This window comes from Lepisosteus oculatus, chromosome 25 (assembly GCF_040954835.1).
Source record: "Lepisosteus oculatus isolate fLepOcu1 chromosome 25, fLepOcu1.hap2, whole genome shotgun sequence".
In the NCBI taxonomy this organism is placed as follows: Eukaryota; Metazoa; Chordata; class Actinopteri; order Semionotiformes; family Lepisosteidae; genus Lepisosteus; species Lepisosteus oculatus.
The window spans coordinates 7,680,627-7,697,132 of NC_090720.1; the positions used below are offsets into that span (position 1 = coordinate 7,680,627).

A 16,506-nucleotide genomic window follows, 5' to 3' on the forward strand; every position below is an offset into this window, starting at 1 on the left:
GTGAACCAGTATGATCACTTGCCTCATGCAACCTAGCTTTCCATCTCCAGTGTTGTCTCCATCAATTGAGTGTACAGGAAGTCCTCCCACCTTTACACCTGTTATCCAAAACAATAATGTCTGCTCTAATACCATTCTCTGTGTTACCCCCAACCTCTACTTTACTGCTTATCAGACATGAAAAGGCTGCACCTGTTTAGCTTTTCAGCAGCCCAGCTTGCCCAGGTCATGCAGTGAAACACAAGCACAAGTCCTTGGTTCTTGTTGTGTTTTCTGCTGAAAGTGTCTCTCCAGAAATGTGTGATAGGAAGATATGGATGCAACAGACCTTTCCTAAGTGGAATTATAACAAGTCAGGATGAGTGAATAGGTTCCCAAACATCCCAAACAAGTTCGGCTTCAGTGTTGTTGAGGTTGCTGATATTAAACTCTGAGTGAAGTTAGAAACCTTGTTGTTTTTTTTCTTTTGACACTGCCTTGTCATTTGAAGTGCATGTCAGAAAAATCATAAGGCTTCATCCATCTAGGTACCATTCCAGTCTGGTGCTGAAATATTAATACATGCCCTTATTTAAATCAGATTAGACCACTATAATGTTTTACTGAGGTGTCAGAATTATGTGACTTGTTTGCTAACTAAAAAATTGCTCTCCCTCAGCACTTTATTCCCATTCTCCGTAAATAGTCCTTGCTCCCTGTGACATTTAGAGTGGATGTAAAGGTTCTCCTGCTTCCACATAAGACAATGAACAGTGTAGCTCCAGGTTATTTTACAGGTTTATTGCATGAATATAATTCAGGTCTTACTCTGAGATCTGATTTTTCAATCTTTTTACTCTGCCAAACACCAGGTTCCACATAGTGGATGATAGAACCTTTTCATATGCAACATCACATCTTGGTGGACCTCACTGCCCAGATCTGTTAGAGAGACAGAGATTTTTAAAACTTGCTTAAAGACCACTGTAGCTTTTCACTCTAGCATTAGTTTTACTGTTTGTTTTTCTAGCTTCATTTGCCATGTGTTTTAACTTTTGCCTTTTGCTATATGTTTTACAGGGATGTTCTGCTTTAAAAGGATGAAAGATGGTGGGGAAATATTCCCCCTTCTCAAACTCATCTCGTTTTGGGTTCAGTTGAGTCAGGTCATCTTTAAAGGGAATGATTGTATTGTAGTGGGTAGGAAGAAATTGCTAAAGCTGCTTGTCCCTTTATTAGAACATTTGGCAATTTTAAAGACATTTATCATTTGAAACTTTGCGGCAAACCTGTCAGCTTTTGTTTCATCTTCTGGGGGAATGGAATGTTATTCCTGTAATAGCCAAGAAACATTGCTTTGTATTAACAAGCCTGGAAGTGTGCTCCAGTGACTTGTTATACCTGTTGCTTTAGACCTGAGGTTCACATCCTGCAGAACACTACCAACTCTTCTTTCTGTGATGTTGTCTCCAGCACACACATAATCAGCTCAGCAAATAAACAAACAGCCTGGTTAACAAGCAGTCTACCAATTTCACACTTGACTGGTTTCCAAATAAGTTTTATGGGCTCATGAAAAGTAGCAATTTAAACAGGGTGCCTTTTTCTTTGATGTCAGAGCCTGGCTGCCGGTTTACCAATTTCACAGCAATGATCCTAAACTGAGGCTGCTCTAAGTTCAGATCAATTAATTCAGACTTGAAACATGCTCTGGGGCTGCTTTTGTTAATGGCCTATGAACAGCTGCTTCTTTTATCCCTAATTTAAAAATAGATAAAAATGCAGGGGCAGACTTGGGAAAGCTGTGAAGTAGTATGAAGAATTAAATACTAGGTCAATTGTTATAACCTTTAGATTATGTTCAGAAATGCATGCTGTACTACACAGTGAGACTTCCCAGCACTCGTTACCTAAGTGACCGATAGGACCTTTCTGAGCATCTGCAGTCCACTAACTTAAGACTGCCTTTATCCAGTGTTTGTCAGTTTCACTGACAGCCATAACCTTTGCAGTTCTGATGTTCATGTAATCTTGGACTTCTTGCATTACCTAAATGGGTTACAGAGCACAGTGTAACCCGGCTCTCTCGTCATTCATGTGTGGAGAACCAGTGGTTCATTTAACTGGTTCTGCATGCAGATGTGTCCTGATAATACGCTAGCACATTGCCCCTGTACTTGCAGTTGATACTGACCCCACTGATGTGCAAAATCAGCATAGCAAGCGACAAGCACAGAGACCTCTCCCTCCTGCCTGCTTTGCTCTACGATGCAGAGCTGTCTGGACTACTTGCTCAGCCTGTCACCAGACTGGTGCACCCCTCCCATTCCTGTACCGCTCTGGATCGTCTTGGCAGAGCGTCTCATTTTTATTTTTTTCGGCCTTCATTTGAAATAAATAATAGAAAATGTGTCAGACAGTGGAGGGTTGCCTGAGATTCTTTTCCCCTTCTGCTTTGGTGTTTGGAGAAAAGAAATGATGACCCTTTGTGGCAGGGCAGGGGAACGTAATAAATCCACATTGCTCCGCTGGAGAGAGGAGCAGACACCGGGAGGCAGGGTGATTCATCATCCAGCGATAGAAGGACGGCTCCGTCTGGGTTGTGCTGTTGATACCAGGTAGCTGTTGCTGATTAGTACAAGTGGTATGTGCGAGAAAGGGAGAGACACAGAGAGTGCCCACTTCTTACTTTACTATTTATGAGTTTCTCTGTGCACAGAGTCCATTCAGGAGCTGGGCTTTCCTATCCTGGCACTTGAGAACTTGGTGTCTAATAGCTTTTGTCCCAGCTGTGCTCTCAATTACTTTTTCACCCTTGATTGAATTAATGTTTCACTTACTTCATGTAGACCTTTTATTTATTTTTTTTGCTGCTTTAATGTTGTAGACTGCATGATACATTTCAGTCATTCGAAGTATGTCAGGTGTTACAGAGTCACTTCTCTCTGCGGTTTCAGAACAATTAGAAGGGTCTATTGAGAAAATTATTAGTGCATTTCAAGGTTCAATAGAGAGCGCAGACACTAACACCAAGAGTATAGTTAATGCCGTGAGTTCTGTTTAAAACCTACGCAAGATGCCCTCCAGGGTCGATATCATGCATCTAGCAGCAGTGTGGCATGTGGAGAGGTCGTGCACAGGCATAGTTAGGGCTTTGGACTTCTAACTGGTAAGATGTGCGTTCAGCTCCCAGGTGGAGATAGGGTTGTTGTACAAAGTCGTTTTCCCAGTTTGGTAGAGGAACATGAGCTGTAGAAGCAGGTGCCTAAATGTGCATGTAACAAAATGTGCTTTAACTTATACAGTATAAGTAACTTTAGATAGGTTGCATCAGCCAAATAAATTCATAATTTGTTTTTTGTTGGGAGATGTTAACAATATTGGTGTGCTGGAACAGGGGGTGTCACAGGAATGCAAGTTTGCAACAAATTGTATGTTTTATGCACTTAAACTGCATCAGCATTTTATTCATTTGAAATATGCTTTATGTTTGCTATATCTAGTATGTATTATGATGCAAACAAAACTGTAATTACCTGAATGGTGAATGGCTGTACCAATGTAATTTCAGAACTTGCCTACATATGTGAAACATTATACAAGTAATATGTGAAGCTGGATACTACAGTATTGCATTAACGTTTTTAAGATACTGCATTAATTTTCTGGAGAAGTAATGCTTGTAGAAATTTTACCTGACATCGTGTGGCAGTGGTTTATGTTGTTGTATTCAAATTAGAGGTTTCCGTCCCAAGGCATGGGCTGGTTTTCGCAGCTTCAATTAGTTTTTGATTTTGACGACAGTGGAGTGTATCCGAAGGCTTGTGACTTGGGTAAGTGGCAAAAAAGGTAAAGTCTGCAAAATTAGACTTTTTAGATCATTTTATTATACTAGTTGGAGATAAAATCAATACTAATAACTGATTTAATTGTTATCATTCCATGGGGTTTAATTAAATTAGAAGTTGCGATTAAATTAGAAGTGTTTTTTCTGTAAGTGAAATCCATGCGAAACCCATTTTTGTCTTATGATATGGAATATTAACAATTAGACTGAAGCAAATGAAAAACATGAATTGTTCTGCAAGATTTTCCAAGCATTATACAGTAAATCCAAGTAATTCCTAGGAGTGTAAATCCACTGAAATGTCCTTGGCTCACACTGTAATTTTGCTCTGGTCTGCAGAAGATTGAAAGTGAGGATTTTGACACAGCAGTAAAGAAGCTTGTTAGTTTCAGTGTGCACTGTAGCACAGCAACCCTGGAGCAAATCTACATCCACGGAACAGCAACAGATGAAGGGATAAAAATGTATTTGAAAACCCAAAAGGAAGGCCACAATTAGCCTATTGTAAGTTTACAACAACATCAGGGTTTTCCCTATGTCATATTTTTTACATTTCATTAGCAATAGTGAAGAATGAAGTCACTCAGTGAAATACACATACTGTATATAGCCACTGACACTGTTTTCATTTTTGAGATGATTGTACAGTATTTGCTGAGTACAGTTATACATGTAAAAATTGTATTTTTCATACATTCAATTTTCCTTGCATTTTATTTTTTGTGTGTATAATCCTAAATCATGTTTAACGCTCAATTAGTAAGATGACAACAGTGACTAATTGGGCTTATTTTAAACCAAGTGGCAGACCAAACATCGGGATAGAACAGAACCAAATTGATTGAGAAACTTAATCCAAATCCAAATTATAAATGAGTTTTTACACTATGAGAACCGTATTCAGTTTTCATTTTTTCTGTTCTTCTTAAAAAATGAAAAAAAGTTTATGTGATGTGAATGGATCTTTCAGAAGCTGTTACTGCCTAACTCTTGATGAATGCAGTCTTCTTTTTCTTCCAATGATGGGAGACTTGTATTACACTAATTAGGGAAGAAAATAAATTAAGTCTACAATCATTGCACGCCTTTGGTTCCCTGGTAGCAAACTGCAGAAAACACACTGCATGGCCTAGGAATGTCATTTCTCTATTCCAATCATTGCCGGCATAATGACAAACGGATAGATTCAGGCAGAGTAGCAGTAATTACTCAAGGTTTATTTTTCACTGGATAATTCAACTAGTATTGAATGTTCTGTCCTGTTCCAAGTAAAGGTTTGCCAACAGCAAAGTTCTATACATGTACCTGACGCTCTGTTAATGTATTATAGAGTAGAGAAGAATCAGCTGGGTGCCAATTAAGTGCCATTTACTGTAGGTGACTGGACATGACTTTTCTTTGCATTGTCTGTCATCTTTCCTGGGGTTTTCTGATTTTTCTTAATGTTCAGCAAGTGTACCTTGCAAATGCTGGCGTTTGTATTAATGTTTCAAGTGACTTTCATTCGTGGAGGAATACTACAGAGTGGACAAGTAAACCAAACGAAAAAAGACAGACATGTAGTTATTCGATATTTTAAAAAACGTTTAAAACAACAAGATTTAATAAATGGAGTTTTAAATGATTGTCTCCCCATAATCTGCCATTTATTCTGTCACTAAAATACAGAAAAACCTTTGGGATCCTCACAGTTAACTCTTAAGATCATGTATTTACAATAAATAAGGGTAAATGACCAGGTTTCTACTCTTTCACCAGTTTGAAATTTAACATATCTGTTGTCATATGCTGAACAGTTTGTTTTTAATGCAAGTATACTATATAGCAGCTTTAATATGAGACTCCTTTGAGAAGCTTGGCTTTGAATGGGGTTTCTGTGCCAGAAATGTTCACTGAAAGCTTAATTGCATTTGCATAAGACTTGGACAAGTGACAGAATGAACCAGATTGAAAAGCAATTTCTATTTTTAATGTGTGTGGTGGTGAACAATCAGGATAAAGGTATGTCCAGGTCATGAAGTAAGCTATACAAGAGTGCTGAACATTGATTGCCATTTTTGAAGATTAAGGTCTAGGCTACACAACTGAAGATATGATGATGATACACTGTGCTGTACAAAGGGTTACTTTTTTAATTTGTTTTGGTTTTACCCTGTTGTGGACAACAAAGCAGTCATTCAAGTCTGTTTTGTGCTAGTTACATAACTGCAGCAATTTCTCATAGATGAAAGATTTTGAAGAGCAACTTTAATACACCTGAAATCATCTGTAATCAATTGTAGAGATTCACAATGCCAGATCTTTAGTGTTAAAAGTGGCTGATGTATTTTGAGGAGTGATAAAATCCTATAATCTTTTGGGATGTAATTTCACATTTATCAAGCAACATAAAAAGGGTGCCACTCTTTTGATGATGGATGTGAGAGAGGCAGAGCATTAGAACTCTGGTTTTACTAGAGATCTGGCAAATAAGCTTCTGAAAATTGGCCAAGTACTACAGCATAAGTAACTACAGAATATATTTTCCTTCGGTGCAGAAGTTCACCTTCAATAACAGCTTCTGTGTGTTTGGATTGCCTTTACCACAAGATCTTAAACTTAATTCTGAAATAAACAGTGTTTTCATATCAAACCAAATTGGCTGTGTGCTGTTGAAAGCTGGTGAGTCACAAAGGAAAGAAAGGATTTTAGTGTCATACAATAGTGACAGAAAAAAAATATTTAAAAAATCAAAGCCTTCCTGCAGGAGAAGATGCTACAAAGCATCCCATTAAAGTGCTGAATAACTATAATCAGTTACTGGGAGAATACAGTTGGAGGCGTCTGCCTATCACTCAGCTGTGTTTTAACAGAAGAGTTGCCAAAACCTTATCACCGTCTTGTCAGATTGCTCTTGTTTTATCCAAACACTTGTGACAGTCTTTGGGGTTTTGTTGAGCCTGTAGGTTAGATGATTCTCCTTTTTATTTCTTTTTGGCTGAAGAACACGAAGAATTAAAAACTATTATTACTTTTTTTTCCCTCTTTCTGGGTCTTGAAACTCAAAGCCTTGGGGATTTTCCAGTCTTTCAGAGGGATGACACTGGGCGAGAGAACAAACACTTTGAAGGTTGTGAACTGCTATTGGGATTTCTTGCAGGAATCTGGTGCTGGATGTCGGTGGTGCTAGCTGAAAAATATTGATTCCAATAAGTTGGCCATAGATCCTTATTCCAGAGAAAGAGGTCCACTCTGCAGTTTATTGTTGTTTTGTTTTTTAATGAGAGAAAAGGCTGATTTGTACGTTTTTTCTACAATAGTACAATAGTCTGAACGTATGTTACATACTATGACACATCACACTTCCAACAAAGGTCAGAAAGAAAAAGGTTTCATGAGCAATGTGAAATCGTTGATGACAGGTTGGTGTGGAATGTTGGTCATGCTTTGTGCAGTAAGAGGCTTATTATTGAGCTTTTGTCCTTCAATGATAAAGGATCTTGCCCTGTTAAAATTTGTTTGGGGACCTTTAAGACTAAACTAGGTTCATGATACAACAAATGGCCAGGGTTTATTGGGGAGGTCAGGTCAAGTCACTACACCTAGGAAGAAAACTCATCCTAGGTCAAAGGTTAAAGGACACATATGTAAAGATCTGTCTTGAAAATTGGAATTGTGCTAAATACAGTGATACATCTTTAAAGACCTCTGTTGGCATTGACAGAAAAAACAATATATATCCAGATCAAAGTTCTGCCATGTATAAATGTCAGTTGAAGAATATTAATTTTATTTTTTTGTATTGAAGGAATTGAAACATAGTACAGTGCACCTTTCCCAAACATGATTTGGTATTGAATCCTTCATTCTGTTCGTGATTAGACAATGATTTAAAATACATTCTGAGCTTTGAAATATTTGTGTTATAGGGAGAAAATAATACACCCACAGTGGCACGAACCTTCAGTAATAATCAACATACCATATAACCCATAACCTATACGATTCATTTATTTTGTTGTGAAAACTGTCTATTCTTAGTTTGTTTGAATTCTGAGGGAGGATGAATTTTAGCATGTTTAGACAAGTTTTTCTGACATGTTTATCTTAAACATGTCTGTTTCAAAATATTTATAGAGTGATCATGGAATATAGAGGTCAGTGTTATGCATACTGTATCAGGCTGTCAGAATTTCTTGCTTACATTACTGTGTCGCAGCAGGTCTGTTGAACTAATTACGTTTCCCCTCTGTAGTTGAATTGATTGTGTACCAAACTGGGATTTTGACTCGTGGTAACCTTTTCCTCCATTCTTTTCAGAAATGCTAATGGATTCAACAACTGCAACAGCAGAGTTGGGCTGGACAGTCTATCCATCAACAGGGGTGAGTATAACCATGGCTTTTCCTTTTATTTGCAACAAACAGCAGCAATGTTAACACTAGCCAGGTAAGTGATTGTGCTGAGCTCCACTGAGGCTTAATAGTAGTGAATGTGGACAGCATACTAAGAACTAACCTTTTGGATACTGTGTACTGTAATAGTGTGTTGTTTTTAACATTGGGTGTGTGCAGTGTTGTAGTGTTTGTCAATTCACATATTTGAAATTACTCTCCATAAAAGCATCCCTGTAATTTAAATCATAAAATAATACAGTATTTCTCTTGCCAACTCTTTCAAATGACAAACATATGCTTTAAGAGTATGAAACCATCGTAGTCAAATGGTAGTCAAAAGAAAGATGGTATGCTAGTGACAACTAAGAAAGCAAACAATATTTACCTTTGTTTCTGGCATATTTTGTAGTCAGAATATTTGTACATTTTTATATTCATAGTAAAATATACAATATTAATATTATATATTAATAACCTTTTCAAAACACAACACATGCACGTTTATTTTAAAACATTGGCCAGCCATTTTAAAGTTTTCATTTTGGTTTTCCCCGTTGGGGATGTGCATTGGATGTTGAAAGGCCAAAGGTCACCGAGAAAAAATCATTTATCCTCTTTGGTCCTGACTTCTTTCTGAAATTCATTTTATAAAATAAACCATTTTCCAGCTTGGAGGTTTGAGCTACTAAATCATTTACTTTTAACCCATTTTACACTAATACTTTTGTATTTATCTTTTCTTTGAAGGATGCATACTTGTCTGAAATACATGAGGTTGTATAGACTACTACTAGCTTAGAGAGATACATACTCTATACTGTACATGCAGATCCACTTTGAAGAAAACATTAAGAACGGATAGGGAACCTTGGAAATCAAAATTAGATTGAGAAAAACTAAATCTACTAACAGATGTGACTTGTACGAAAATCTGTACATAGTATGATAATGTACTGTAGCTCCCAAGGTCTTTGTACCCAGGAGGTTCAGTTATTGGATCTACTGTAAATGCTTCATATGGCCGAGAGAGAGAAATATTTCCATAGAGATAGAAAGTGGTAAAACTCCCAAGTAGCACAACAAAGATTTTAAATAAAAAATGATATTGTGATTTGTAAATGAGACACTCACATTTCACATGTAGTTACCCCTCTTAGGTTTTTAGCTGTGGAATACTATATAGGATATATTGTGTTCTTGCTTTACATTCCTCAGGAGTATTTTTTTCCACAGTTTGCATCACTGTAATAATTCGGGCATACTGGAGCAGAGTTTGCAGACATGCTATGTTACCAGCAGTTTTGTTTGTGAAAAGAGAAGAGGTATTTATGAATACCTACTGGTATTAAAGAAGTGTTTTCACAAGGCCCTGTGATCCAGACATGGGTTTTTTTTTATATTATGTAGATATGGTTCATTGTTGCCTAGTCACTTTATCAGAGAGTATAAGTAAATGTCTCTGACCTACTCTTTTTATTATTTCTGCAATCTTGTCTTTCCTGGTGATGATCCTTTATTAACCAGTATTATATAATATGCATAAAAACCTATTTGAAAATAGTGTGATGTTTAAATCATGGTAATGGAAAAGGAACAGTATCAAATTAAAGTTATACTGGGCTTTGGGTATCTTTCTGTAGAGCCAGGAGGGTGTGTTGAACTAGCTTGATAAGCTGTCCATCTTAATTTTACTGCACAAATATGCCTTTATGGACAGACTAGCCCCTAATTCTCTAAAGCTTTTATTACAGAGAGATTACAGACGTGTGTCTACCAGGTTTGATGATGATTGATGCAGGGACACTTAATGGAAGTGTTTAATGGTTTTATTGCCTGGATTTATTAAGGTTATTAAATAGAGAAGTGGTGTACATATAGAAGAGAAAGCATGACAGGACACCACTCAAATATTGAGTTGTTTATGTCATGTCTAATTAACAGATAGAAGCATGGCCTTAAACATGACATGGCAACAAATGTCTGGAGTTAAATGCCTGGAGCTTTTTTTTGTTGAAGAAAAAATCTAAACGTTTCGGTTTAAGTAATGTTTTAAAACCATATTGCAACTGTCTGTTTTATGATGGCATTTAGCTGTATAAATAGTGCTTTTGACCAGTTCCTAATTAGATTCAATTTCTTGTAAATGTTTAGCAAAAAATTAGTGTTTTTAGAAGCTTTACAGACAGCCAGTATTTCAAGAAAACACATGAATGTATGAATCATGTTACTTATAGGAGTCAACACCTTTTAAAATGTCAACATCAGTTTATTCAACTCCATCAGCTTCCAAACATACTGCCAGGTCCTGCTTATAGACCAGAAACATGCCAAATAAGCCCTAATGGGCCTAGACTAAAATTAAAACCTTCTACTAAATGTGGTTATTTTGACTCTGGAATCAGGACCCTTGGCTTGGTTAGATAACATTTTTGCAGGGACAGTTGCATGTGCCACTTATTTGGTAATGATCTTTGTTTATCCATCCAGTCATGTTGTGCATGTTATAAAGGAACATATTTTCTAAATTATTTAGAACTGGAGATTATTTACAGCGATTTAGTGATGATTTGGCACAAGCCTGAGGAAGAGCACCTGTGTCCTGTGTCGTCTTCGCAACAGTAGACTTTATGCATGCTTCAAATTTTTCTGAGCAAAGCAACCCAATTATTATTTTACAAAATAGTCACTATCCTCACAGATGCATGTGAATAAATTGTTGAAATTTGGGATTTGTATGAAACTGAACTCTACCATTTATCCATCAACAGATCAATTGTATGTTTTGGTCAAGATTTGACTATAAAAGCACATCTCCTATCTTCAAGCAAATTCTTTTTCTGGAAGTAGAACCTGTTAGTACAATAAAGGTTAGAGTTAAATGATTCAATAGGTTAACTGAATGACTCCTGTGCTACAGGGTAATTTAATCATTTATAGTGCTAGCCCGGACCTTACATTAAATTAATATAAAAAACCTAGACAGTCATCCTGTGTAATACGTGGTGGAACAACTATAAAGAACTGATAGATAATACAGTACATGTGAATTACTCTCCAATACAGCTTAAACTATAATTTCAGGTAAGGACACTTTCCTTGTACAGTGCATGAGAGCCCAGAGCAACAAAAATCGTTTAAAAGCAGACTTGCTTGGAGTTGACTTTCGATAACCAAAATGATATTATCTGTAAACTCTTCTTCATTTAAAAGAAAAACTATAAGAGTTTGTCAACTGTGCCACTAATACTGGAAGCAATTCTGAAATGTGATCAATGTAAAATCTTAGGATGTGTGTTAACAGAAGGATTCTGCTTTTTGTATCCATTCTGGGTGCAGTACTATAGAAGAGTGAATCTATTAAATCCTCCTTTACCACACAGCCGAAATCCCTCTATAAGCAGTATTGCAGCATGACTAGACTTTTCCCTGTGTTTTCAGAAAATCCTTCCTGTATTTTCTTGAAGTTGCTTAATTGTCTCTCGCCTTCTCTCAGGAAATGGGTCCATAGAGGTCTTCAAAGTGGTCTCCAGCTCATGCATTATCGGCATTGAGAAGAACCCCAATAGAATTTGATTTAGAAATAAAAAGCAAAAACCCTTGTAGTGTTTGTAAGTGTCTAGGAGTTGCACTTTTGCCATCTCTCTTGCTTCAGCAAATGAATGTTTCTTGCAGCATTGACAGTACAGGAGTTAATGAATCCTATTTTCTTCTGTTCAGATCACTGGATAAGATTTTAACGATGTCACTTTCAGATAAATTCACTAACTTTTGGTACTACTGCTGTGGAGGCTGTTAATTCAGCCTTATACTGTACATGTGCTATAGAATGCATCTGATACCGAATTATGCTATATTTTGTACAATGTAATAATTAAAAGTCTGGCTAAAGTCAGAGAATCATTTTTTTCTTATATTCAGATTGCATACGACAATTGTATCCATCCTTTTTGATTATAAAAAAGTTTTAAAATAAAATAATAGAAACTATTTTCCGATATGAAGATGGCCATTGTCTTGACAAATATGTGGGCGGCCATGTATTTCAAAGGGAGTATGTACTACCTAATCTTTTTAACACTATTTTGGAGAGCATGACACTAATAGTCAGGTAGTATCTTTGCATACTGCTACAGTTAACAAGCAAGGTACAAGAGAGGGCAGGCTGATGTTTTGTGTGCACAGCTCTCTGAGTACAATGTTAGCACAAAAGCAGTCAATTGCTTTGATGGCAGCAGTGAGAGACATATGGTGAAGAGTGAAATGGTCAACAACATAGCCTTGATACAGGATCTCAGAAATTAAGATTGAAGAGATGATAGGCAGAGAGGCCTTAATTTCCAGATACAAAGACTGGATGAGTTTCATCCTTTGTGTAATTTTCTGACTATGTGTTACACAGAATGAGGCCCACTTACCAAAACAATACTAAGATTATTTTTCTCTATTTCCAATTAAACACGTCACTAAGAATTTTAATGACGCACATTTGGCAGTAGCCAGTATTTCAAATAACTGTGCAGGTGTTGAGTGTGACACAGCTATGCAATACCAGTAGACATCCCTTTCCGGAAACACTGCTTTGTCAGATGATGCACCAGGGAGCTACTACACTGTCATGCAGTAGAAAACTTAATTTCATTATTGGTTTCTACTGTAATGACTGTGTTTTGAGGTAAGAAAAGTGAGCACACATTGCTGGTGTGAGGTGATGACTGGGAATTATAACTCATATTAACAGCTTTGCTTGAGTAAGCTCTGTAAAGCTATGGTGTGTGTTTGATTAATTTAACTGTAAATAATCTCTCTGTAGTATAATTTTGTATGTAGCTAATGCTTTCTTGAGTGCGTGATCAATGTGACATTGTGACATAATCATGCTTATTGAATTACCCCCTTGCCTAGCATTGCATTATGTGGCATACTCATACTCAGTGAATACCTCTCTTTTAAAGTGTTGTAGTTGTTAGGCTGCAGTTCAGTTTTGCCATTCATATGATTTTTTACTGGTGTGGAGCAAGTAATTTTGCATAGCGCATTCTGGTGTACAAATTGTGACATATCAATTAAACGATATATTCTAAAAATCTGTGTCTTTATTTAAGAAAAGTGAATAAGACAGGGACTGAAGAGTTAATGAATAATTGATCTGAGTTTTCTAGCTTCCAGTTAACAATCATTAGAAAGTAATGTTGGTATGTATCGGTAAAGATAATTAATGTAGATCATTTGTCAGTGTGGGTAATTATAATTGCAGTTGACCACAATTGTCACTGCGTGCTTTTGTAATTCTGGAGTGGAAATTCGTAGGCTTGGCAGCACGTTCTTTTTTCATGGCTGGGAACTGGAGAGAGAGAAGGCTGTCTGCTATCAGACATGCTGCTCAAACTTGCCGTCTTTTGTCCTATGTCCCCTCAGGGAAGATTGTGTAACTCAGACAGTTTTCCCAGAACTGCAAATTGGACAACTTGCCCTAGGGAGCTTTTAATGTTGTCTGTTGTAAAAGAATTATTTATTTACTCAAATCACTTCTGGAATGCTTCTTCCTCAGCTCTTATATGTTGACACCTTTCTAATTAATAAACTCTCGACAAGACGTAAAGTATGCAGTTTTTTTATATTATAAATTCTCTTAATCTTCCAAAGCAAGAACCATATTAGGAGCAAGTGGACATCTATTTGCATATAAATCAGTGTGGGAATATCCAGAAAGGGGAATGATTATGTCTCGTTTTATTTTGAGACTATGAATCCACGCTTAACCAGATTTTCTCTGCTTCTTTATGCTTTTTGCTCTGAATTCCAGGCAGTTTTTGAGGTTGTAAATCTCAATTCTGTATATAACGTCTTCACAGTTGCATGACCAGATCTGATCAATTCATGCCAGGAGCCATATCACTCTGCAACTCACAACTGGTAGCCCATTGAAGCTCAGCAGGTGTGAGCCTGGTCTGTACCTGGATGGGTGACCTGCTGGGAAAAACTTAAGGTTGCTGCTGGAAGAGGTGTTAGTGGGGCCAGCAGGGGACGCTTACCTTGTGGATAGTGAGGGGGAACACTATACTGTAAAGTTAAGGTGCTGTCCTTTGAATGAGACATAAAACCAAGGTCCTGTGGTCATCCCAGGGCATTTCTCGAAAAGAATAGGGGTGTTACCCTGGCGTCATGTCCAAATTTCCCATTGGCCCTTACCGATCATGGCCTTCTAATAATCCCCATCTATGAATTGGCTTAATTATTCTGTTCTCCTCCCCACTGATAGCTGATGTGTGGTGAGCATTCAGGTGCACTATGGCTGCCATCGCATCATCCAGGTGGGGCTGCACATTGGTGGTGGTGGAGGGGACCCCCATTACCTGTAAAGCGCTTTGAGTGGAGTGTCCAGAAAAATGCTATGTAAGTGTAAGCAATTAATTCAATTGAAGGATGCCAGGGCAGGTTATGGGAGACATTGTGGGACTCCAGTAAGGGAAAAAAATCAATCCATCCATCCATCATCCATCTATATTCTAACCAGTACAGGTCTTGAGGAAGCTGAATCCTATCCCAGCAAGTAATGGGTGTAAGGCAGGAGGCAGGATACAACTGGATGGGACACCAGTCCATTGCAGGGCAGGCACAGACCTAAACATACACACACTCACACCTGGGCCAGTTTTCACAGAAGCCAATTGACCTACCAGCATGTCCTTGTACTGTGGGAGGAAATTGGAGCATCCAGAGGAAACTCACATGAACATGTTGAGAGTGTACAAACTTCACACAGATGGCACCCCAGGAGTTGTACGTAGGGCCTTAGCACTGTAAGGCAGCAATGCTAGCCACAGCACCACTGTGCCACCCAGGAAAAAAATAATTTCAGTTAAAATTACAAGGGCTGTGTCACCCCTTATATCTCCATGTTCAGTCACATTTATAATAATATATATTCCACAATTAGTTGTATCTGAAACGAGCTAGTGTGCTACGGTCATGTTTGATACTAATTATATCTCTTTATAAAGGAGCACTGAGTTGACCTAGAACAAATAGTGACAGGAACAGTGTATTATTATATAATTATATTATTAACATATTATTGACATAATATTGACATAAGACCAACACCATTGTATGGTTAGCATACAAACAATTCCCACATAAATAAATTAAAACATAACATTATGCTGAAGCACCCTACTAATTACTAAGAAAAATTAATCAAAATGATATATCATATTTTTTGCTGGATTATGCAGCTTCCAGCATTGCCTTCTGCTTAAGTTATGCGAGTGTCGAATTCTTGGCATTTCTTTCCACAGTTGGCCTAAATCTGAATTTCACGTTTAACAAAACCCATATAGCCCTGGTTCCATTGGAAAGTCCATGTTCCAGTCATTCAGAACAGTCTTACACCGGAAGAGTTGGTGGCCAAGATGTTTGAACAAAAGAGGCTAGAGTGATCACATTTGATGTTCTTCTCCCTGTCACTAAAATTGTCCATGACAGGCAGTTGTTGCGATTTCTTTGAGGCTGTCAAACCAACACAAAACTCATCATAAAGTCTAGTCTAGTCTAGCATGCAGCTGGAGAGCTGTAGTTGCTTCACGCAGCTCAGTGAAGCTGAACTCCTTAAGTGCTTAAGCATGTCAATCACTAAATGAAATTCTCATCAGAAAACTCAAACCTCTTGGCCAAATATCTTGAAACATGCTGATAGAATGCTAAAAAGTCATCTTCGCTTGCTGCTGCCTGCGGTGTGGGAAATTGCTTCAGCAAAGCACTTCTCTCAAAAAACAAAGAAAGGATTCATCTTACAGGATCTTGTTCAGTTCACAGCCAGTTAGCTCCTTTCCTTCAACATTGAGCACAACATCACAGAAGAGTTTCAGTGTAGTCTTTTGGAAAGATGTATGCAATAGCTCTCGTGGCACTGCTGCACCATCCTTGTCATTTCCATTATATGTCTGCAGTAATCTCGGTGACAGAAAGTAACACTAGGTGGCCGGGAATTGTTGAGGCTCCTTACAGCGGGCCACCTTGCCGAGATGTGTTTGCAGTGTAATTGTCATCCACACAGTTAAGAACAGTTTTCAGCTTATGAACCTGTTTAGCTGCTGCTGAGAAATAGTTAAAAATTTAGTGACAGTGCTCTCATCATTGGGAGCTATCACTGTTGGTTGTGTAGGCAGAAAGCATTTCCAAATGAAAGTCGTTTCCTTGTAGCCCTGCAGTAATGTGAATAAGACTCTTGACATTGACTTGACAAATGACTTTTCATCATGGTAGTCATAAAAGTTAAACAGCTTCTTTTTTCAGACCATGCTC

The 16,506-nt window shown here is 37.6% G+C and overlaps 1 protein-coding gene across 4 annotated transcripts in view; it reads left to right on the forward strand.

Moving 5' to 3' along the window:
• ephb2b (eph receptor B2b) overlaps positions 1-16,506 on the forward strand; it is a 192,194-nt gene that overhangs the window by 74,755 nt on the left and 100,933 nt on the right. For all 4 annotated transcript variants that reach the window (XM_069183719.1, XM_015337251.2, XM_006641931.3 and 1 more), the window contains exon 2: positions 8,126-8,190. In XM_069183719.1, the coding sequence (XP_069039820.1) occupies positions 8,126-8,190 (65 nt within the window). The remainder of the gene's footprint in view (positions 1-8,125; positions 8,191-16,506) is intronic.